Genomic DNA, 23,359 nt, shown 5'->3' with positions numbered 1-23,359 from the left:
GCGTGTGCAGAGTGCGGTGTCTGAGGTGGCCTGAGCGCGTGCTCTCCCGGCTGCCGTGACACCTGATGCCGCACGGAGGCTGTGAACGGCTTAGGGTCCGTTCTGGCCCTGAAGAAAGCTGCATGTCAGATAGGAACGACCAGCCTGTGACGTGCGAAAGGGCTGCGTCCTCCCTTCTCCCGCATCCCACACCTCTGCACGCGGCCTGGACCCAGACGTGTCAGAGCTGCCAGCTTGCTGCTGACGCCCTGTGTGAGGTGGAGTCTGGGTCACAGCACCCTCAGTGCTAGATGAAAGTGCACTTGGTGGCAGCTGAGTGAGAGCTTTCCCTGCCAGGAACTAGTGCCCTGTTGTCAAATCAAGTTGCTGCACAAATCTAAGTTTTCCTCCAAAACACTCTTGGCTTACTGTCTGTTGTCTTGTTACAGTCTCTCTCAAACTTTAAACTCCTGCCATGCTTAAAAGGCAGAAATTACCCTATATTTTCAGAAATTGTTGCGTATTTTTAAATACTGTCCTGCATACCTAGTTTGCTGTCCTGGTGTTCCTGCATCATATAGATAACCAAGCAGGACACCAGAGTTGAGCTGGAGACCTACAAGCAGACCCGGCAAGGCCTGGACGAGATGTACAGCGATGTCTGGAAGCAGCTGAAGGAGGAGAAGAAGGTGCGGCTGGTGAGTGACGCTGCCGTGTCCCGAAGTCCGTGCGTGGGGCACTTCTGCTTTGTCACTTATATTTTGTCCCCGTTTTATCAGCTTTTTTTTTTTTTTTTTTTTTTTTTGGTACCGGGGATGGAACTCAGTTTCCTTGTGCTTGCAAAGCAGGCAGCAGAACCACTGAGCTACTTTATCAACATTTTTGAGAGGTGCTGTGAAAATGGCTCATAGTATCTTCAGCAGCGTTGCACTGTTCTCTCAGGTGTAACCTCTGGGCTGTGTGTGTCCATGAAGTCTGTGTCGCAGCAGCCCAAGTTCTTTACGGTGACTTTTTTATTTTTTGGTACTGGGGATTGAACCTGGTCCCTTGCGCTTGCAAGGCAGGTGGCAGAACCGCTGAGCCGAGTCCCTGACCTGCCAGATCTGCTTTCTGTTGGCTCGATGTGGAGCCTGCTGTAACTGAGTGGCGTGGAACAGGGAGAAGACCCACCCTAGTGAGGCTGGGCCCCTTCAGTCATGGCCCGGGATGCAACATCAGTGTAATAAGTATCTGAAGTCTACTTTAACACCATTTTCCTTGCAAATGTCCTTTAAAGGAGCTGGAAAAAGAACTGGAGTTACAAATCGGAATGAAAACTGAAATGGAGATCGCCATGAAACTGCTGGAGAAGGACACCCACGAGAAGCAGGACACCCTGGTGGCCCTGCGCCAGCAGCTGGAGGAGGTCAAGGCCATTAATCTGCAGATGTTCCACAAAGTCCAGGTGGGGCTCAGCTTTGTGTCCATCTCAGCCTGCTGTCAGCCTGGTCTTCACGGCGGTAGCTGAGAAGTGCAGGGAAGCGGGCATGCAGGACAGGACGGGCTCAGTCACACACCTCTGGCGTACAGCCCAAAGCCGGCTGCTGCCCGCCTCTTTAATCTGAGCCTGGACTAGGCCCTGCTGCCTGTGCCTTTTGTTCCTGTGAGTGACTGTGTACCAGAGAATGGGGGAGTAGGACAGCGTTTGGCATGGTCCTTCCACACTCCGTGACGTTCATCTGGCTAGGTCTCGGGCCACACAGCTGGCTACTTGCCTGTCCTGTGTCATTCCCAAGTGGTCAAGGGAAAATTAGAAGTTTTTCTGGGCGTGGTGGCACATGTCTCTAATCCCAGCACTCGGGAGGCTGAGACAGGAGGATCGCAGTGAGTTCGAGACCAGCCTGAGCTACACAGTGAGTTCCAGGTCAGTCTCAACTATATAGTGAGACCCTGTCTCAAAAAACCAAAAATAATAATAACAATAATAATAATAATTAGAAGTTTTCCTTCTTGGAAGCTACCCAGAAGGGCACCATCCTGTGTCCTCCTCAAAACATTTTTTTTAAAATACTGTTTCCTGTTTTATTGCCAAAACAGACATAGTTCATTTCCCATGGACACAGTTTTACTCTTACTTCCAGTAATATCTGTGCCAAAAATGATGTGACAGTACTAAGTACTAAGATGATGAAGACAGTACTAAGAAACTAATTCTGCTTTAAAATGAAAAGCTATTACATAATCAGTGGGCATTCTGGGGGATTCGGAGGGTGTCTTGTTTGTTTGTACTTGTAATGCTGGGGATTGAACCCAGGGCGATCCAGTCACTCTCTGCTCCTGGTAGGATCACTTCACACATACTATTCTTCTTTGGGCTTCCGAATACAGGACTAAATCCATTAGAACCTCAGTGTGAAGCACATGGAGATAAAAATACCTCTCATTTATTTCCTCCTCCCGTCCTGTTTCCCCATGAGCCAACATCTTAGGCTTTTTTTTTTCTTTTTGAGTATATTTTTAAATATTTTGTTGACACATAGTAATTGAACATATTTAGGGATAGTGTGATATTTCATTCTAAAAATGTCGTGTGTAATGATCAGGTTAGAGTAACCTGATGTTGGCACATCCAACATGTTTGTTTTTCTGTTTGTAGTTGTCCTTCTAAAATATACGTTTATTCTGAGTCTGTAGTCTTAATTTTACAAGAGTGGAATTAGGCTGCCATCTCCCTGGGCTTCCAGTTTGCCCTCCACAGCACCTGTTGCTTGTGTGTGTTTCCAGGTGCCCTGTGTGAGCTCTGGTCCTCCCGCCAGGGCAGTATTCTCCACGCGCACTGGTATAGGCAATGCTGGCTGTCCTTGGTCTCTGTCCCCTGGGCACCCGGGGGATTCTCTTTTTGCCCATGTATTTCTAGGGTTTCCTTTGTGTCCCTTATTGATTAGCAGCTGTTCTACACACAGTCTAGGTTTCATTCACTCACTGGTTTACATATTACAAGTATCTTCTTCTCGTCTGCCCTCTGGTAACCTTAAATCCTTATCTTTGTTCTAGCCAGTTGTGTTGACTTTTTAGATTATGGTCTGCAGTTTGGGGTTTTGTTTCAGATGCCCTTCTTTGGGTGTCAAAGATGTTCTGTGCTAGTTTCACCTTTTGCATGCAGGGGTAGGTTTTTCTGTTTTATTTTTTAAATTGCAATGCTGGGGATTGAGCCAAGGGCCTTAAGTATACTGGGCAAGTGCTGTGCCATTGAGCTACACCCAGCCCTGGCGCACATGTTTTGTTCTTTTTGTTTGTTTGTTTTGTTTTGTTTTGTTGGTACTGGGATTGAACTCGGTTCCTTATGCTTGCAAAGCAGGCAGCAGAACCACTGAACTAAATCTGCGGACCTCTATACAGGTTTTTAACACCTTTGAAGTGTGCTTCGCACGTGGGCTTCCTTAGGGCCCCAGTTGCATTTCTCTGCATGTAGCAAGTCATGAAGAGCTGATCCGTCCTTCCTCACTGACAGGTGCTGCTGCCTCTGTCGTATATTGAGGGTCGGGAACATCGAAGCCCTCTCAGGTCCCTCCTGTCGGGTGGGCCTCTCGTTACTGCCGGCTCTGTTCGTCGCGGCAGGCTGCAGTAGGGTGCCAGGGCGGCTGTAATGAGGTCCACCAGCTGGGTGGTTTAAGAGAAAGGTCCAGGGTCAGGGTGTCGGCAGAGCTATTTCCTGAGGCCATGAGGAGTGTTGGCCCATCCCACCGTCCCAGCACTGGTGGCCCCGTGCTGGCTGCGTGCCCCTACCCTGCTGAGCAGCGTCCCATCTCAGCCTCTTCAGCACCATTGTCAGACTGCGTGGCTCAGTCTGCAGAAGTAGAGGGTGGTGACAGTGTGACTCCCCACCGGTGTCAGAAGTAAGGGCAGGTGGGGCGCGGTGGCATACACTAGTAATCCCAGTACTCAGGAGGCTGAGGCAGGAGGACCCTGCCCTAACCCTGTCTCAAAAAAAAAGAAATGAGGGCTGGCTAGCCCTTCACTGCTTGTCTGAACTGAACCCTCGCAGTCCGTGTGGGCACCACACTGGACTGGTGGCCACACACTGGTGTCGGGGGACCGTGCGTCAACACAGGATACCCCACCAGCCTCTGTAATGCTCATCTTCGCCTTGTGAGCTGGGTGCTTACTCACTTTTCTTTTTCATACAAGAACAATTTGCTTAAAGTTAACAATTACAGAAAGTACTTTAGGAGGATAGGGGGTAGCTTAGTGTTAGAGAGCTTTCCTGACATGTGTGAGGCCCAGGGTTTGATCCCCAGGACCGTAGAAATGATACTCACCTGTATAAACGTGTGTGCACGTCCTCCACACTGTCACGTCTAAAATCCAGATGCCTCAGGACGTACAGGAAGTGGTGCCTCACACTGTAGTTCTTCCTTCGAGCTTTGTAAAGTTGTGCGTCCTCAGTGTAGTCAGTATCGCTGGTCTTTTTTTAGCTTGGTACTTTGTAATTTCTTTCATTTTTCGTTGCTTTGGTTTTGTTTTTTGAGACTCATCACGTAGCCCAAGCTCGCCTCGAACGTATGTGATCCTCCTGCCTCAGCCCCCTGAGGGCTGTGATGACAGGTGTGTGCCACCGTGCCCAGCTTTTGTTTTCTCAGCTAATTAATCTTTGGTAATATGCTGTTTACAGATGTGACGGGTTTTTAGTAGTCATTCTGTTGTTAATGTCTGAGTTTCTTGGGAATTCAGAAAAAGTCACCGCCGAGCATGCCCGGTCCCTTCTCACGCGGAGCCAGTGCCCAGTGGGGAGCAGAGCAGTGGCCCTGGAGCCGCGGGCTCAGCGAGGTCTGCGCAGGAGGGCTGCGGGGGCAGGGTCCGCCTGTGTCTGCAGCGCCCCGCACAGTGCATCTCCCCGCTCGTCTTCCAGTCCTCGGGAGAGCAGCGAGTACCAAAGCACCCTGAGTGCAAGACGCAAGGGCAGCAGTTGTACCCCTTTGCGATGCACAGCAGGTTGGGGGCAGCGAATAAACCTCTTTGGTTGCTTTTGTAGAATGCAGAGAGCAGTTTACAGCAGAAGAACGAAGCCATCACATCTTTTGAAGGAAAAACCAATCAAGTTCTGTCCAGCATGAAGCAGATGGAAGAGCGGTAATCGCTTCCCTGGCAACGAGGCCATCCCTAGGAGCATGAGCACTTCTAGGCCAGGAACCTGCTGAGACCCAGTGGGGTGGCCGCCTCTGTCGGGCAGAAGCCTGTCAAGTAGAGAGAGGGTGGGGTGCGGCAGCTCTGCTCATAGCCAAGGGCCGCCACGTCAGGCTGCCCACGAGGGGCTAGGACCTGGTCACGAGAGCTTCCCGCACTGCGAGTCCACATGAGACCTGCCACACCAGGAATGCCAGTAGTGGGGAGGCTATGGCCAGAGGGCTTCAAGCCCAGACTACATAGTGAGACCCTTATCCCCAAAAGAGATGGAACAAACAATAATCAGGTCAGCCCTGGATCAGAATGGAGTCCAGAAATACTGATAGACCTACCCAGATATTGCCAGGTGACTCTGACGAGAGTTGTCAGTGCAGTTCAGTGGAGGGACTGCGGTCTTCAGAATGAAGCTGGAGCAACCAGACATCTGGTAGAAAACTGCAAACCTCAGTCTTTACAGCTCTTCTGGGAATTAACTCAAAATAACCCAACTGTTAGAAACATGGGCAAAAATCTTGGAGACCTTGGGGCAGGCAAAGAGATGTAACAGCATCATCTGTAACAGAAAAACATAATCAGGGCCGAGGATTTAGCTCAGTGGTTCTGGCGCCTGCCTTGCAAATGCAAGGACCCGAGTTCGATCCCCGGTACCAAAAAAGAAAAAACAAAAACAACTGAAAAACAAAAAACATAATCAGTCAGGCTTTCTTACAATGTTACAGTTGGGCACTGTGGTACATGCCTATAATCTCAGCACTCAGAAGGCTGAGTCAGGAGGATTGCCACGATTTCAAGGCCAACCTGGGCTACATAGTGAGTTCAAGACCAGCCTGAAGGAGCTACATACCAAAACCCTGTCTCAAAAAATTTTTATCTTTTTTTTTGCTTTGTTTTGTTTTGGTGGGTTGATAATGAAACCGATGTTGTGCAGGCTAGGCAGGTGCTGTATCAACCAATGAGCCGCACAGCCCAAGCCCCCACATTTTTAAATTTATGAGCTGAGTGCAGTCCCGTTTTCTTTCTTTTCTTTTTTTTTCTTTTTTTTTTTTTTTTTTTTTTTTTTTTTTTTTTTTTTTTTTTATAGGAAATCAAACTCAGGACCTTGCACTTGCAAGGCAGACAGCAGCACCACTGAGCTAAATCCCTGGCCCTACAGTCTCATTTTCTTGGGAGACGGAGGCAGGAAGATCATAAGTTTGAGGCCAACCTAAGCAACTAGGCAAGCTGCTGTCTCACAATGACAGATCTAAAAAAGGATGAGGCTGTAGCTCAGTGATAGAGTGCCCTTTTGTTCAAACTCCAGTACCCAAACAGTAGTGTTCTATGGGAGACATAGTTTGTTTGGTTTTTGTTTGTTTGTTTGTTTTTTGAGACAGTGTCTCACTATGTAGTTGAGACTGACCTGGAATTCACTGTGTAGTCCAGGCTGGTCTCAAACTCACAGCGATCCTCCTGCCTCAGCCTCCCGAGTGCTGGGATTACAAGCGTGCACCACCACGCCCGGTTGGGAGACATAGTTAAGAGAGTAAAAAGTTACAATTTGGAGAAAATGTGCAGATCCCATGTCTGACAGGTGCTATGTTTGATGGAGACTGTGTATCCATGATATATAATGAACTCGCTGGGGGCCGGGGATTTAGCTCAGTGGTGTGCCGCCACCACCTGCCTGGCAAGTGCAAGGACCCAAGTGTTTGAACCTCAGTACTAAAAAAAAAAGGAACTCCCAGGCATGGTGGCTCATGCCCATAATCCCAGCATTCGGGAGGCTGAAGCAGTAGGATCACTACAAATTCGAGGCCAGCCTCAGCTACATAGAGAGTTCAAGGTCAGCCTGAACTGCATAGCAAGAAAGACCCTGTCTCAAAAAGAACTCTTGGGCCAGGTATTTAGCTCAGCAGCACTCTGTCTGCCTCATAAGCACAAGGTCTTGTGTTCAATCCCCAGTACCAAAAAAAAAAAGAAAGAGCTCTCAACACTGAACTCAAGCAGTCTAGTTTTAAAATGAGCAAAAGATTTGTACACTCAACCAAAAAGACCACGTAGATGGCAAAGAGGAACATTCAGAGATTCGGCATCAGGAGTCACTGGAGAAGTGTACATCCAGTATGACAGCTGAATGTACTTTCACCCCTGGCTTCCAGCTCCTAGGCTCGAGCTGTCCGCCCACCTCACTTCTCTGTGTAGCTGGGCTGCGGGCAGGCACCACTGCTTTTGCTGATTTTTTAATTACAGTATCAAATGTCAAGCTCCAACAGAGCAGTTGGAACTCACACATTTCTAGACATTGTCTTTACCACGTGACCCAACCGTACCCCTCCTGGGTATATGCCGTATGTCCACACACACAAAGCAGTACACAGATAATCCAGCAGCTCCATTCATTACTGCCAAAGCCTAGAATCAGTGCCAGTGTCCTCACTGGGTGATGGGTATACCGCAGGACATCCATGCCATCAGATCCAACTCAGCCACTGAAAAGAGGGAGCCATAGACACAGACACAAGGCTGACACCACAGACATTATGCTGAGAGAAATAAGCCAGTCTCACAAGTTCTGTAAAGGATAATTCCATTAATTGGGCTTGCACATAGAAACCCAGAGTGTCCCAGAACAGGTATGTGTGTGCCAGGGCCAGGGTGGTGACTGGCAGGGCACACTTGGGAGTGTGGGGTGGAGGAGCAGTCTGGTCCTGATCAAGGTGCATCCGAGGTGCCTGTGCTAATACACGCAGTGCAAGAGCGCTTGCCTGGCATGCATGAAGCCATGGATCAGTCCCCAGGGCTGCAAAAAGAAGGCAAACAGAAACACGGGGGAGCCACACACAGACACTTAACTGTAAAAGCTGACCCTTCCCTTACAAAGGCCGGCTGGCCCCTGTCGCCTCTAGGTTACAGCACTCGGAAAAGGCGAGGCAGGGAGCAGAGGAGCGGAGCCACAGGCTGCAGCAGGAGTTGGGCGGGAGGGTCGGCGCCCTGCAGCTGCAGCTGTCCCAGCTGCTCCAACAATGGTAGGGGGGCCTAGTGAAGGCCTGAGGGAGCCCGGAGGACTGCCCACGGGTGGGGAGGGAGGGAGGGGCCGCCCTGCCCACTGCCTGCAGCTGCCTCCGTCTGCCGCATCTTGCCTGGGTATCCACCTCGGAGCCTGAGGGCTCTCCTCACAGGTGGGGCCGGGAGGCATCCCTTCGCTGGCTGTTTCAGACTTGCGGTGACCATTTCAGCACTTTCCCTGTGTCTTGGGTGGTGCATTGTGGATTGTGGATCTTCTGTGAAAATCTCCCTTTGAGACTAATTCCACTTCATTTTGGAAAAACAGTTCAAATTTAGAGAAAGAGTTGAAATCAGAAAAAGAGCAGAGACAAGCTCTTCAGCGAGAATTACAACATGAGAAAGACAGCTCCTCCCTGCTGCGGACAGAGCTACAACAAGTAGAAGGACTAAAAAAGGTAAACTGGCTCAGCACCAGCCCAGCACCTCCGGAGACCCTGCGGGTGCACTCACAGCCCTGAGTGCCATTCCCAGTCATGGGACATCATCCTGGTGGAGGAAAAGTCAGAGACAGACTTAGTTCCACGACGCCAGGCAGAGGCGCTGCTGAGGGGCCAGGACCACACGCAGCCGTGAGAGCGGCTGTGGGCACAGGAGCCACAGTAGCGGACCCGCTTCTGAGCGAGTCACAGGCATGCTTTCTCCCCAGAGCTGGCCAGGCCTGCAGTCCCCCTCCCCGCTGTGGGGTCCCATGGCTTTAGGGAAAGATGCGTGTAGAGCCAGCCCTCCCAGGGAATGCCTTTGTGACATCACCTCCACCTTCCACAGCTGGGTTTGGGGCTGACCAAGCCCAGACCACCCTCAGTGTGCTTTCCAGGGAGAGTCCTGGGGTGGGGTGGGGAGGACCCTGCTGCAGGAGGTGCTGTGCAGTGAGGCCGAGCTGCTCTCTTCCTGTTGGGAAGGGAGAGTTCCTCAAGGCCAGGCCACACTGGGGAAGCGCAGGGGGCATGGGACACCCTCTGTCTGTGACAAGATCCCCAACCCCCCGCATCCCCTGTGAAGGAAGCCGTGAGGAGCCACAGTGAGCCCCACGGGAACCTGTGCACCCTTAGCAGGCACCCAGTTCACTTCGTCACTTCCAGACATCCGCAGTGCGCCTCCCTCCCACGCAGCCCTCAGGTGCTCTCACAGACCTTGGGGCTGGCTGGCTACTCTCAGACCCTGGGGAAGCCCTTTCCCAGAAGACAGCTTTCCCACTGTTGAGCAAAAGCACCTTGAGTGGCCTTCGTGGAGTTTTCTGTGTGAAACGTCTGTCTGCAGTAGAGCCTTGCTGCGCTGTGGGCTGTCTCCAGCCCAGAGCTGCTGAGCTGCTGCCTGCACTGCCCGTTCTTGATAATAAGCTGGTGAGAAGTAATCTGCGAAAGAAAATGACATTATTACAACAAAAACACATTTTGCTTTTGTAAAATACTGTGACTTGCTTACTGCTCTGATTACTAAAACTTTAAAAAATAAAAATAAGCCAGAGGGCCGGGGATTTAGCTCAGTGGTACCACCACCTGCCTCACAAGTGCAAGTTCCCAAGTTTGATCCCCAGTACCCAAAAAAAGGGGGGGGGCAGGTATGGCACACACCTGTCTGTAATTAATCCCGGTACTTGGGAGGCTGAGACAGAAGGATTGCTTCAATTTCAGGGCCAGCCTGAACGAGAGACCCTGTATCAAAAACTTAAACAAGCAAGCGGAATTTGTGATTCTGTGTCATGTGTCTGCTTTGTCCCTTTTAGGAGCTGCTGGAGCTCCAGGAGGAGAAGACAGAGTTACAGAAGGTCTGTGACGACCAGGAACAAGCCCTCCAGGAGATGGGTCTGCACCTCAGCCAGTAAGTTGGTGGGACCTCCTCCTGGGGGAGCAGCAGCACCTCCCCCTCCTTCCTGGCCACAGAATGGGGCCTTGGGGATCGAGCCCTGATTGTGAACCCAGTACTAGGTGGCCCTTTCTGGAGAATGCACTTCTCTAGTGACCAGGACACTGCCAAACACCAACTGAGGAAACGGCAAGGCCACTGTGCCCATGCGCCCGGCCTGCCCTGCTGCAGTGCAGCACTCGCCTTTGTGGGGCAGAGGGAGGCCCACAGGCCAGACTGAGAGCCTGAAGTGGTTGAAGAGGGCTGCTGCTCTGTGGCTGGGTCACATGGCTCCCCGCCTGTGGTTCCGGGCAGCCACAGGCCTGAAAAAGGCCGACAAGCCTTGTCTTTACCGCCGCTGACCTAGTTAGTGTCAGAGTGGACTTTGGCGCCTCACACTTGGTGTGTGGATTCCTCTACCCTGCCCTCCTCAGGCCCAGGCAACTGGCAGAAGTTTCTGGTGTCTGTGGCTCAGCCACCCAGGGTGAGAGAGAGGCCTGTGTCCTCAGCGGGTTGGGGAGGGAGGAGCGCCCGCCTGGGCATCAGGAGACCCCCAAGGCCATCCTCTAATCCCCCCTCAGCAGTCTGGCCTTGTCCTGAGCCTGCCGTGTGTACACTCAGATTAATCTAACTTTAGTTTGACTACTCTCTGGTTAAGAAAGGCTCCAGCTGTTCCACTCAAATTGCATCTGATTTAGTTCCGCCAGTGACCCAAGTCCCTCTCCTGTGGTCGCTCTCCTTGGAGGATAACTGGAGCCAGGGCCCTTGACAGCCCAGCAGGGGAGGCCTGGAGAAGCGGGGCTCCTGCCCTTCCCGCTCGTCAGCCCTTCCTGTGAGGCCAAACAGTGTTCCTGGGTGGTTCGGCCTCGGCTGGGCAGACCTGAGGCAGTGAGATGAGGCAGCAGTGGATGATGCAGCTGACAGTCCTCCTCCTAGCTCTGGCCCTCACAGGGCCACGGAGTCACCGTGGAGCCAGCCATGTGGCAGTGTTAACGCCTCAGTGCCGTGAAAGGCTTTCTTTTTTTTCTAGGTCCAAGCTGAAGATGGAAGACATAAAGGAAGTAAACAAGGCCCTGAAGGTATCAGATTGTTGTTCTTAGAATACATGCTTCCCCCACTCCCGTTGCGGATGAACCCAGGGCCTCTGCACGTTTCATATCTTGAGACCATCTCCCTAAGTCAGAGTTGCCCGGGCTGGGCTCAAACTTACCATTCTGCCTCAGCCTGCAGAGTGCTGGGATTCGGGATCCCTCACCTCACCAGCCTCCTGTGTGCACAGTGAGACCTTGGCTGAGTATCGGCGCTGACGGTGGCCCTGTGAGCCAGAGCCCCCATGACAGGTTCCTGGAAGACAAGGCAAAGGCAGCAGACACCTGGGGACTTTCAGTCAAAGGGAGACCCTTCCCTCCAGCAGGGGCTTCTTGAGTGAGCCAAGTGCAGAGCGGGGCCGGGTTTCTGGAGCGTGTGCCCAATCTGAGCAGGTGGGCGTGTGGCAGGAGCCCCAGGGCCAACAACCACACACACCTAGGGAGTCACAGGAGCTGGGGAAGCACATCTGGCCTTGGCCTGTCCCGGTTTGTACAGCCTGTTACCTAGGAAGGGAGTTAAGCTGCTCCCAGGGCTGCGTGGGTCCTCCTTCCTCCCGCCAGCCCCGCTACTCTTGGGGTGCCACCTCAGGCCACATCTGCTGTTGTGGGCACCAGAACCTGAGCCTGCAGGGCTCAGCCAAAGGGGGTTTAGTGAAGGGCCGAGGGGAGTCCAAGGCTAGCCCACCCTGCGGCCCAGCAAGCGGCCACCCTCAGGCAAGTGCTGTTGGGACACAGGAAGCCTGGCTGTGGATGGGGTAAGAGGAAGACCTTTCCTCCCAATCCTGGGAGGCCCGTCCAGTGGAGAGCAGCCAGGTGTCGACAAGAAAGGACAGTGGGTGCCCTCAGAAGAACCAGTGAGTGCTGTTGGGGCCGGCATGAAATGGCAAGTGTTGCTCTTCTCCTCAGGGGCACACATGGCTGAAAGATGACGAAGCGACACACTGCAAGCAGTGTGAAAAGGAGTTTTCCATTTCCCGGAGAAAGGTACGCAGGGCATAGCACCCTGACAGTGATAACCCTAATTGGGACTCAGAGAAGTCCTTGTCGGGCCAGGCAACGGCACTCTCCACAGAGCTGGCTGTCTCTCTGGCCTAGCCACCATGCTGAGGTGCTGATCAGTCCCAGATCCTGCATCCCCACCAGGCCTTTCAGGTCTTTTGCACGTAGAGCTGCATAGCAAGTATACCCTTGAAAATTATGTGTGCAGCAAAAGAAAATCTGGGCAAGTTCTACAAAAATAGAATCCATGGGCCACCACAATCACTGGTGACAGGCAGGGCAAGCCTGCATGTGCTGGTTCTCGGAACAAAGGGTCAGGTAGAAGGGCTTTGACAAACAGCCCAGGAGCAGCGGGGACCTGAAGGGTGCCACCTTGTCACCCTCCTGCATGTGACATGGGGGTCAGCTGTGGGAAAGGGAGCCAGGGTCCAAGTTTTAGTCCGTGCCTTGGAGGGTAGGCAGAAAGGACTCTCAGATCAGTGTCTTGAGCCACACCCAGAGGTACCCCAGGGGTAGGTTCCTGGGGTCCTGCCCCCCACCCCAGCAGCATTCTGGGTCACTACTGGAACACAGCAGGGAAGGGACAGGCTCCACCATCATAGGGCCCACTAGATAAGGCCCCTGCAGGAGCAGGATGTGGGCATCGAGGCGTGTGTGACCAGCCATGTCTTCAAGGTCATCACTTGCTTTGCTAGCACCACTGCCGAAACTGTGGCCACATCTTCTGCAACACCTGCTCTGGCAGCGAGCTGGCCCTGCCCTCCTACCCGAAGCCCGTGCGAGTGTGTGACAGCTGCCACACTCTGCTGCTGCAGCGCTGCTCCTCCACCACGTCCTGAAGCTGCCCTGTGCCAAACTGGTCTGCAGGATCTCCAGGAAAACCAAGGGGAGCCAGATGCTCGCCCAGCCTGGGGCCTGAGAGACAGTACTCCTTGGGGCTTCTGTGGAGCTGACTCCCAGGCTGCATGAACATGTTGCTGTCACTTCTCAGAGGGTCATCCTATTCTGCAGCAGGTGTCCCTAGTGCATAATCAGGCTTTCTCTTCCCCACCATCATAGCTTGGAGTGTTTTATAACACAACTAGTCTATCAATGCCTTGTCTCAGAGGCAAGATTTGACCTATGTTCCTGAGGCCTTGCTCCAGGCCCTGAAATAAAAGTACTTTATTTTTCACTCAGCTGTGTCCAGGCTCAGGTTGTGAGCTAGAACTGTGTTCCCTGCACACTTGGCTTTCAGCACCAACCACATCTAATCTCAGCATTGCTTGTCTAAGAGGGCGGAGTGCCTGCCTCTTCCCAACTGCAGCGCCCTCACAGATCCTCCGTACTTGGGCCTACCTCAAGAACTGCTTTAAGTAACATCAGACAAAGGCGACCTTCAGGCACCCTCACTAGCCAGTCAGGGGCAGGAGCACCAGGTTCTCTGCACCCCTTCCTGCTACTAAGGGCCCACTGCCAAGTTTACCTGCAGCTGAGAAGATGAAGACATCTAACAGCAGGCACAACACCAAGCCTCTGGCAACGAGATGCAGCCCTATGCCCAGGCAGTGTCAGTACCACAGCAGCCACACACTGAAGCACAGACAAGTGCAGTTTGTAAAAGATTTATTTGACAATTTCACTTAGCGCAATACACCTGAAAGGAAATCACATTACTGAGATTTAATCCTATTCTGCAGCAGGTGTCCCTAGTGCATAATCAGGCTTTCTCTTCCCCACCATCATAGCTTGGAGTGTTTTATAACACAACTAGTCTATCAATGCCTTGTCTCAGAGGCAAGATTTGACCTATGTTCCTGAGGCCTTGCTCCAGGCCCTGAAATAAAAGTACTTTATTTTTCACTCAGCTGTGTCCAGGCTCAGGTTGTGAGCTAGAACTGTGTTCCCTGCACACTTGGCTTTCAGCACCAACCACATCTAATCTCAGCATTGCTTGTCTAAGAGGGCGGAGTGCCTGCCTCTTCCCAACTGCAGCGCCCTCACAGATCCTCCGTACTTGGGCCTACCTCAAGAACTGCTTTAAGTAACATCAGACAAAGGCGACCTTCAGGCACCCTCACTAGCCAGTCAGGGGCAGGAGCACCAGGTTCTCTGCACCCCTTCCTGCTACTAAGGGCCCACTGCCAAGTTTACCTGCAGCTGAGAAGATGAAGACATCTAACAGCAGGCACAACACCAAGCCTCTGGCAACGAGATGCAGCCCTATGCCCAGGCAGTGTCAGTACCACAGCAGCCACACACTGAAGCACAGACAAGTGCAGTTTGTAAAAGATTTATTTGACAATTTCACTTAGCGCAATACACCTGAAAGGAAATCACATTACAATGAGATTTAAATCAAGGCCTCAGAATTTCATACAAACACCAAGACCAAATCCTACGGTACTGGTATTGCGTCTCAGATTTGCCCATTAACTTAAAAAAAAAAAAGCTTAAACTTTACGTGCCTTACAGGTTATTAAATGAAACTAGAATTAACAAACATGCCAAATGTCTCACTTTTAATTGCAGACACAGCTCCTATATTGAATTTTACAAAACAGCATGTCTTTTCAACATGCATCCAAACAGGGTTCCATGTAATGTAGTATAAGAGCAACATTTAACGTAATTCAACTGCTTTAACCTAAATACACTCACTACTTAAGTACATCCTACAATATAACTAACTTGAGAAAAGCTGAAAATTGTTTAACAGTTAAAGTTTACTTAACTTCGATGTTACATCCTGGATAACTTGTGTTCAAAAATACTGAACCTTGAGTCTTTAAAACAATCCTCATTCCACTGATAGCAGTAATTATAAATCACAAGCTCAGACTGTGAAAAACTGTTAAACTGAAGATGTTTTTTCCTTTAAAAAAAGCTGACCAAGAGTCAGTGATCGGGATCAATTACATTCCCCATCCAGCACTCATACTGGACATGCTAGACACCCCTCCCATTCCGTTCACGCCCACAGATGCTTGGCTTCCACTACTGCAGTAGCTGCTGTTCACTGCTGCTTGGCTGCCTGCAAAGAGATTGATATGACAAGTTAGGAGTAGTGTCGGACAATCAGTCAAGTAAAATACAACATTCAAGAAAAAGTTTAAAAGGTATACGAGTACAAATGGCTGCTGTCCAAGTGGCGAGAAGCACGTTTGGGCAAAGGGGATTCCGACTCCAAACACTCCAAACAAGTCCCGATTAACCCCTTTCTCTGCAGTACCAACTTGCCACTCTTGGGCTACCACTTCAGGATCAATGTGGAAAATTAAGTTTAAAGGAAAACTAGTGTTTTTCAAAAATTGCAAAATTACTCCGTTTTTAAAGCTAAACAAGGCATTTAAAAAAATTTACAGTAACACAATGCCCATGGAATGGCACATATGAATAGAGAGCACAGGGGAAGTCTTACTTTTCCTATTCACGGTGGGCAGGAAGTGAGAGGACCAAGTTGGATAAAGCCACTCACTGCGCCCACAGGTAGCCTCCAAGGAGTTAAGTCAGAGCCACTGACTGCTATCAAGATAGTGTTTACAACATATGGGAATTTATATTTTTTGAGAAAATATTTACCTATGCAATGTTTGATTGAAAATCACTGGAGTTTTCCTGTAAAACTTGGTCTGCAAAAGGATTTTGTAGGGTAAGACTATCATACCAAAATCACCATTCCTTAGACCAATTGAAAAAAATAAAACCATCCCTAGGTTAACTGACTAGTGCTAAAATATGGTCCTGAACCCAACCACCATTCTGTATTTAAAAATCTTCAAAAAGTGATTTAATACTAACCAAGACCAAAAAAAATGAACTACTTCATTTACTGTTTTAACAAATGAAAGATGGTTTTCTGGCTTGATAATATGCCAAAGTTGCAATGACTACTTTTAATTCCTACAACACCCCCCCCCATGGTCATTTCTGAGTTAACAATTAGGATTAAAAGTATGCATTTTAATAACCCAATCTTTAAAAAGAAGCCTGCATATTACCAACTAAAGAAACCCACCTAAAACTTACTCTAGGAGTGTGAAAATGCATGCTTACCATATCCGCTCATGCTGCTCTGGCCGCCATAGCCACCTCCATAGCCACCACTCAGCTGCTGGCTAGCTGGGCCACCGTAACTGGACTGGTTTGCTGTTAAGTTAAGAAAACATTAGATCCTCACTCCCCATGTAAGGTGGCACCTGGTGGTACCGGGCTTGTAACTATGTCTGATTTCCAGTCTCCATCTTACCCCTCTGCCTCCTTCTGCCTATTGTTCATCACCAGATTAGCCCTTCTACTCATCATTTCACCTAGTCAGACATTAGGAACCAACTGGTCAACGGAATGCACATCAGCAGGACTAAATCCACGATTCCACAGGAGAGGCCTTGTGAAGATCTTAAACTGCTTGACCGGATTTAGTGGGGCAGCCCTCTTGGTCCAATAAGGTAAGCTATGTCAATACATAGGTATCAGTGCACACCTAATTATGCCCGGCTAGTTATGCCCCCGAAACGAAAGGTTTAAGCCTGTTTTTGCTATTTATTTTAAACCATACTGTTTAGTTCTACTCTAGTCCCCTCCCCCAACATAATCTGACTTTTCCTAAAGTTTCATGTAACTAGACTTAAGACAGTACTAATTATAAAATTCATATAAACTAGAAAACTATTCTCTTTGTCTAACTTAAATTGGTAAGCTAACTTAAATTGTTATGCTAAACTCATTAAATATGATTGACTTGTAATCAACTTATACAAATAAAATGTTTTGGTTTTTAAAAAAACTAACGATATTTACACAAGCCCATGCCTCCCATCATTTGGCTACCATAAGCACCACCGCTTGCTCCTGCTGTAGAATTCAAGAAGAGTTCTACATATCTGTGTTCTGAAATGAGAGAAAAGGTATACAAGGTTAGGTTAAAAAAAAGACACTAAAGTGATATTTACACAAACCCATGCCTCCTAGCATTTGGCTACCGTAAGCACCACCGCTTGCTCCTGCTGTGGAATTCAAGAAGAGTTCTACATATCTGTGTTCTGAAATGAGAAAAAAGAAAGTTTGAAAACATGCTGATGAAAATACAAGCACTTCAAAAGTTTTTACACAAGCAGATCTGAGAACTTCAAATACTTTTCAATTAAAAGATATTTCTAGCTGCTATTTATAAAAAATAGTCTTTTTATGGGGTAGGGGGGTCAATGGCACTGTACCTACCTTGCAAACACAGGATCCCGAGTTCAATCCCCATTACCCGCCCCCACAAAAAACCAAAATAAAACACCTAGTGTTTAAAGGTTCATCTCAATTGTCAATGAGACCAATCTCACAACATGATCCTATTACAAATCACCTTCTGCATACTTTTTTTGGGAGACAATCTCACTCTACAGTTCAGACTGGCTTTGAACTATGTAGGCCAGCTAGCCTCGAACTTCCGGCAATCCTACTGTCTCAAAACCTTCCAAGTATGCTAGTTATTACAGGCAGTGTACCCCAAACCCAGCTCTGCATAGTAATTTTAAAAACCTACAAACTTTAGGGCTGGGGATTTAGCTCAGTGGCACCACACCTGCCATACAAGCAAGCAGCAGGACAAGTTTGAGGACAAGTTTGATCCCTGGTGCAAAAGGGGGGCGGGGGGGCATGGTGACGCGTGCCTGTGATCCCAGCACTCGAGAGACTGAGGCAGGAGGACTGCTGTGAGTTCAAGACCAGCCTGGGCTACATATGAGTTCCAGGGCAGTCTCAACTACACAGTGAGACCGTCTCAAAAAAATACATATACATATACATAAATATATACACACACACACACACGCGTGCGCGCACATATACACACACACACACCTACAAACTTTAACATACCTGCCACAACAAGTGGAAATCAAATTTCTTTTTTTTGGGGGGGTACTGGGGATCAAACTCAGAACCTTGCTCTTGCAAGGCAAGTGGCAACACCACTGAACTAAATCTTCAGCCCAAAATCAAATGTGTTATACATCTTTTTGAATGTCTGTTACACAGCCACCTAAGGAGCGCCTCACGCAGTCTAATCATACTTACGCATGTTTGCTTTATCTTTTGACATAGCTGCAACAGCATCTTCGTGAGTTGCAAATTCGACATCTGCTTCACCAGTCACTCTCCCATCAGGACCAATCTCAATGTGTACTCTGACCGGGTTAAGCGGTGAAAAAAACTGAAACACAAGATACACCAAAAAATTTCTTTTGCAGTGCTGACGACTGGGCCCTGGACTCAGGCTTGCCAAGCAAGCTACTCTACCAGTAAGCTACACCCCAGCTCAACTTTCTAACGTTATGAAAAATTTCATTACATGGCGTTCACGTAAGAGGGAGGACGGTTAAATTTAAGTCCCACCCTGAAATGTCTGACTTGTAAATCCATCTTGCACTTACGTTATAAATGTCATTCTCAGTAGCTCGATAGGGTAATCCCCTCATGTGTACACAATGTCCAGTTGTGCTCTGGAAAGTAGAACCACCATCCCCGTATCTATGATCGGACATTCCTGAAAAACAGTAATTGAGGTCTAGATGAACAGAAGTGTAGGTATCCTTCAAGTGGGAAATTTAATTCTTACCTTACCTCTTCCAAATCTATCTGACCCAAATCCATAGCCATCATTATAGCCATTGTAATCATCATAGCCTCCATAGCCTGAAAAACAAAAGGTGTCGTTACCAAAGTGAGAATTCGTAGACAAAGAGAAAGAACTGGTCCACCCTTGCAGAGACCGCTCACCTCCGCCATAAGCACCACGTCTCATCCTCTCAAAGCCAGCTCCTCTACCAATGCTGTTATACCCTCTACCAGCCCCAGGCCTGTCGTAGGGACCTGGTCGCTGCATGGCCATGAGTTTTCGTGGTGGATCGTAGTGAGTTCTAACTTCAGCCCGACTGCTCTTAAAGATCTCAATATACCTAAAGCATTGTCCAAGAGGAAAGGAGTGGGGTAGGGAGAGAAAACATTAGTTCATTTCATACAGGCTCTCGGTTATACAAGAAAACAATCTAGTCATAGCCATGAAACTGACTAATATTTAAAGCCAGATTCCTTATATTTGCATAGGCAATGACCAGAAATTCACTCAATAGTAAAACAATGTAAACTTTATAGAAAAATAAAGTCACTCCTCTGAGGCAGAGCCCAACCTTAGGGGTAGCGAGGAGCATTACAAGTCAAGAGTTCAGGAGGGAAAGAATTCCACTCAACTTTCAACATTTTAACTCAGATCCACTGGCAGCATGTGTAGCAAGTGGGCTAAAAAGCCAGCCTTCGCCAACGGTCCAGCCCACACTACACACTTCCTGTCGCCAAGAAGTACCCCAGCCTATGCTTTTAGTAGGAATCAGCATAGGTAAGCGCATGCTTCAATGAAAAATAGTCACAAGCAAAGAGAATAAAACCTTTTGTGACAATTTCTTGAAAGCTATGCTTATTAATACATATGCAGAATATTTATACAGCAAGAAAGTTTGTTGCATTTCAACTTTAAAAACAAGATCAGAAAGTATCACATTTTCTTATGGTAATATTTACTAGATGGGTGTTATTAATATTTACTAGATGGGTGTTATTAACAGCTAAAGCCAAATTTACATTAATTTTTTAAAGCCATAGTCTCTCAACTCCATTGACTAAGGTTAATAGGTTAAGCTTACAAAATCCTAAAGTCAGTCAAATTTGTGACAATTTTAAATCTCAAATTTAGTCTGAATGCAATACAGGACCACTGACAGAAGTTTGAAATTGTGGCAAAACATCAATGAACGGGGGACTAGGAAATGGACAGATTTCCTCCTCTTAAGCAGAGAGAATATGGATTTAACTGTTTACCATAAGAAAAGTGACAAATCCACCAGCCATCCATCCCCACCTGTGCCCTATTCTTTCCTTGTGTTTCTTTAGAGCCTTTTCAGCTATTTCCTGTGAAGCAAACTGCACGAAGGCCTCCCCCGTACTCCTCCCCTGGAAGTCCACCGGCAATGTTATCCCATTTGGCACGATTTCCAACCCTTCAACCCAAGGACAAATAACCCCAGTAGGGGGGCAATATTAACATCACAAGCCCAGAAATGATTCTCTTATAGCTTTAAATAAACCAGAAATTTAACTTTAGGTGAATGGTATGCTTTCAACAAGTACTCTTTAAATATTCATTGCAATAATATGAAGTTCCACTATTAAAAATACAACACAATTCTTAACACACCCCATGGGGCACAGTATGCATTTATATTTTTAAAAACTTGCTGCTTCACATAGGGTGCGCATTAAGAATTCAACAGTTAACACTTATCTATGCAATGTATTGTTCAAAATTATACAACAATATTTCAAGCATTAAAACAAGTTTTACTAAATTTAAGGCCTTTTACCTCACTTATATTTTAACACTTTACTGGAACTTCAAATTTTAAAAAAGTATACATTAAACATTTTATATAAAAATACAAACAATAAATAATATAATCAACAAACATACAATCTAAACTTTGAACAAACTATCTACACAGCACAATCATGCATTCTTATTTTCTAAAAGTAGTATGATTCACTTCTGGAAATTCCGTTTATGAAAAATCCTTTCCGTGGATACATTCCCAAGCTTATAAAAAGGACTTAAAGCACTTTCCTAGAAGATATGAAATTATGTTCATATTTAACGTTGACATAGCATTCAATTTGCACCAATTTAGATAAAACAAAACAGACTTGATTTCAAAAATTCTGACAAAAATATTAGGACTTGATACATTATCATCTAATACTCAAGATTTGAATACATACTATATAAACCATGAAAGGATTTCTTGCTTAATTCCATCTTATTACATCAAGATTAAGGGTACTTAAAATATATTATGATGTAACATTCTGCTAAACATGCAATCTTATCAGCTCTTCAGCATAAAAACATTCAAATACTTTAGGCCCAAAATAATTTCAAAATACTTCCTATGCTGTATTTCACATACTGAGACAAGCATCCCACCTATACTTGCTGAATTTGACTTTCAATGAACAGTTTATATAGGTTGGCTAAACCAAGCTCTTTGCATGTTTTTTTTTTCCAGGGTAGGGGTTATAAAGACAATTAAACCATTAGAATATTTCTGGTTCTATGACCTAAATTAAGTGTCTTACAAAGAGACACTGTTAAATTACAACCTAACTCATGCTAATCTTAGGTTATAGGATCTTACCTTTAACTTGAAGTACTTTGCTAAGCAGGATGTGAGAAAAGTAGGCTACTGAGGACAGTCCTCAAAAGATATACTCTGAACTAAGCTACCAAGTAAATACAAGCAAAGTTAACATTTTGGAAGTACTTCTAATTTCCACCTTTAAGATGGGCTTAAGTTATTTGAAGGTCTCCAGGAAGAAAACAAATTCATTGGCATATATTCACAACCTATTTATTTAGTACCTAGACTACTCAACTTTAACACCTATTCAATCATGTTGCCAGAAGCTAGCCAGAACTCACAGCTCAGCAACAAGACCACATACCTGAGAAGAACTGAACAATTTCTTCCTTGCTACATCCAAAGGGGAGTCCTCTAAGACGTACAAAGCCATCATTGGCCGTGTCAGGACTATTTGGACCAGTATGCTTCAACACCCAATCCATTTCAACGTTGTTTGACTTGAATACTGAAAGAGGTGCTTAGAATTAGTCAATTTTGGAAGGTTAGAGAACACAGTTCAGATTTCCTGGGTCTTTAGATAAGCTAGGAAGAGCTGCCATAAACTCCCTTAGATGACCATTTCCATGCGGTCAAATACCTAAAATTCAGAAGGGGATAAGATCTCTATGTTTAACATTTTATTTAGTGTTACTAGGGCAACATAAATCAAACCTTCAACATATCTGTGTCCCATAGTTTCTCTGTCTTTTTTCAGGGCCAATTTGACTTCATCTTCTGATTCAAGTTCAACAAAAGCCTCGCCACTTGGTCTGCCTTCTCTGGTGTAGATGAAACGAATACCTTGAGCCCCATTTTGAATTTTGCAGTCTGGAAAGAAAACAACCGTTAATACAGAATTTAAAACCTAAAACCACCTCTGGGTGATACAAATGAGAGTATTTTCACTGGGCTTGGTGGCATATGACTGTGATCTCAGCACTCAGGAGGCTGAGGCAGGAATGATGCATTTGAGGCCAGCCTGGGCTACACAGTAAACAGCCAGCCTGAATTACACACCAAGACCCTGTCTCAAAAAAACAAAAAAGAGTATTTTCACGTCACCAGTAAAAAATTTGTAAAGCCAAGAGCGACCAAGATGCTACCAACTCATGTCTCAGCAGCATTTAAACAGCCACCCTCTCACCACGATTCTCATTCCCTAAATGGCACACTGCCCAGGAGAATCCAGTATCCAAAAGCACTTTAATCAAGCATACCTCAGTCCTTATTACTCAAATTTCCACTGAATGTCTTTTCTTTTAGCTTGGCCTATGTATCCCACAATAGCCTTAACCCATCGAGGTTCTCCTGCAACCTCTTGAGTGCCAGGGTTACAAGTATTTGTCAACTGCATGCTTTTTTTCTAACTTGTCAAAAAAAAAAAAAAAATCTGGATCGCATGACTTTACAGCATTTTCTGAAGGATTTCTTTCCAGATAAACTTTCAGATCTGCCTTACCAGCGGCCATATTAGTATTAGTATTCACTCAATCCAAACTGCAGGCTTAATACTCACCTAAGAAGGGATCAGTGTTATCAAGCTAAAACGCTCCAAGTTGCACAGCTGAAGCCAAACCCAGTCTTGCCCCCTGCAAAAGTGGCTTCCGGTGTCCTTAGTTCTTGTTTTACATATCATTTTTCATTACCATAACTAAATTCAGAACAGTCAATACTATTAAGTGCCTTTTGCCAAACCTGTAATTTTCCAAATATAACTTTTTTCTGTCTACTCCTACCCTAATTAAGAGAAAAAGAAGATTCTAGTAGAAATTATTTAGGGAACTTGCATAATGCAAAACAAAAAAACAAAAAACAAAAAATAACATACACATAGGTGAGAAAGTCCTGCTTCTGTGTCCGCAAAAAGCCAGGACTCGTCAATTACCGAGACTTATTAGGACATTTTAACTTCCCAGAGTAGAGAGGCACGTAACGTACTTGGTACAAGTTATCAATGGGCAATCTTCTCAAAGAAAGAGGGCAACGTTCATCCATCCCAATTAAAACTTTCGAAACGACGACATTCACAACAGCGGGCTGGCT

General features: G+C 47.1%; 2 protein-coding genes and 1 long non-coding RNA gene across 7 annotated transcripts in view; 1 reads left to right on the top strand and 2 right to left on the bottom strand.

Moving 5' to 3' along the window:
• Rufy1 (RUN and FYVE domain containing 1) overlaps positions 1-13,294 on the top strand; it is a 35,226-nt gene extending 21,932 nt beyond the window's left edge. For all 4 annotated transcript variants that reach the window (XM_019207444.2, XM_019207443.2, XM_019207442.2 and 1 more), the window contains 9 exons: positions 561-677; positions 1,256-1,423; positions 4,991-5,088; positions 8,028-8,147; positions 8,453-8,582; positions 9,911-10,005; positions 11,060-11,108; positions 12,024-12,101; positions 12,812-13,294. In XM_019207444.2, coding sequence (XP_019062989.1) covers positions 561-677; positions 1,256-1,423; positions 4,991-5,088; positions 8,028-8,147; positions 8,453-8,582; positions 9,911-10,005; positions 11,060-11,108; positions 12,024-12,101; positions 12,812-12,955 — 999 coding nt within the window. In that variant the 3' untranslated portion in view covers positions 12,956-13,294. The remainder of the gene's footprint in view (positions 1-560; positions 678-1,255; positions 1,424-4,990; positions 5,089-8,027; positions 8,148-8,452; positions 8,583-9,910; positions 10,006-11,059; positions 11,109-12,023; positions 12,102-12,811) is intronic.
• Positions 8,891-9,824, bottom strand: LOC117285364. Its single transcript, XR_004516359.1, has 3 exons — positions 9,759-9,824; positions 9,398-9,539; positions 8,891-9,075 (listed from the first exon to the last, which is right to left on the bottom strand). It is a non-coding gene; the product is annotated as an uncharacterized LOC117285364 (long non-coding RNA).
• Positions 13,295-14,564: 1,270 nt separating the features above from the next.
• Positions 14,565-21,982, bottom strand: Hnrnph1 (heterogeneous nuclear ribonucleoprotein H1). Of its 2 annotated transcripts, XM_033761507.1 has the most exons (11): positions 21,639-21,982; positions 20,002-20,140; positions 18,867-19,045; positions 18,711-18,782; positions 18,521-18,654; positions 18,165-18,300; positions 17,078-17,137; positions 16,896-16,985; positions 16,152-16,244; positions 15,678-15,727; positions 14,565-15,129 (listed from the first exon to the last, which is right to left on the bottom strand). In XM_033761507.1, exons 1-10 carry the CDS (start codon positions 21,757-21,759, stop codon positions 15,678-15,680), a joined length of 1,074 nt encoding a protein of 357 aa, XP_033617398.1. In that variant the 5' UTR covers positions 21,760-21,982; the 3' UTR covers positions 14,565-15,129. The 2 variants fall into 2 exon arrangements, with proteins under 2 accessions (XP_033617398.1, XP_033617399.1); XM_033761508.1 differs by lacking the exon at positions 20,002-20,140 and having other exon boundaries at positions 21,639-21,723.
• Positions 21,983-23,359: the final 1,377 nt, after the last annotated feature.

This window comes from Fukomys damarensis, unplaced genomic scaffold (genome assembly GCF_012274545.1).
Source record: "Fukomys damarensis isolate Sample0158 unplaced genomic scaffold, DMR_v1.0_HiC HiC_scaffold_9, whole genome shotgun sequence".
NCBI lineage: Eukaryota > Metazoa > Chordata > Mammalia > Rodentia > Bathyergidae > Fukomys > Fukomys damarensis.
Note: the sequence above shows the minus strand (reverse complement) of the source record. Positions and strands in the feature narration are given on the sequence as shown.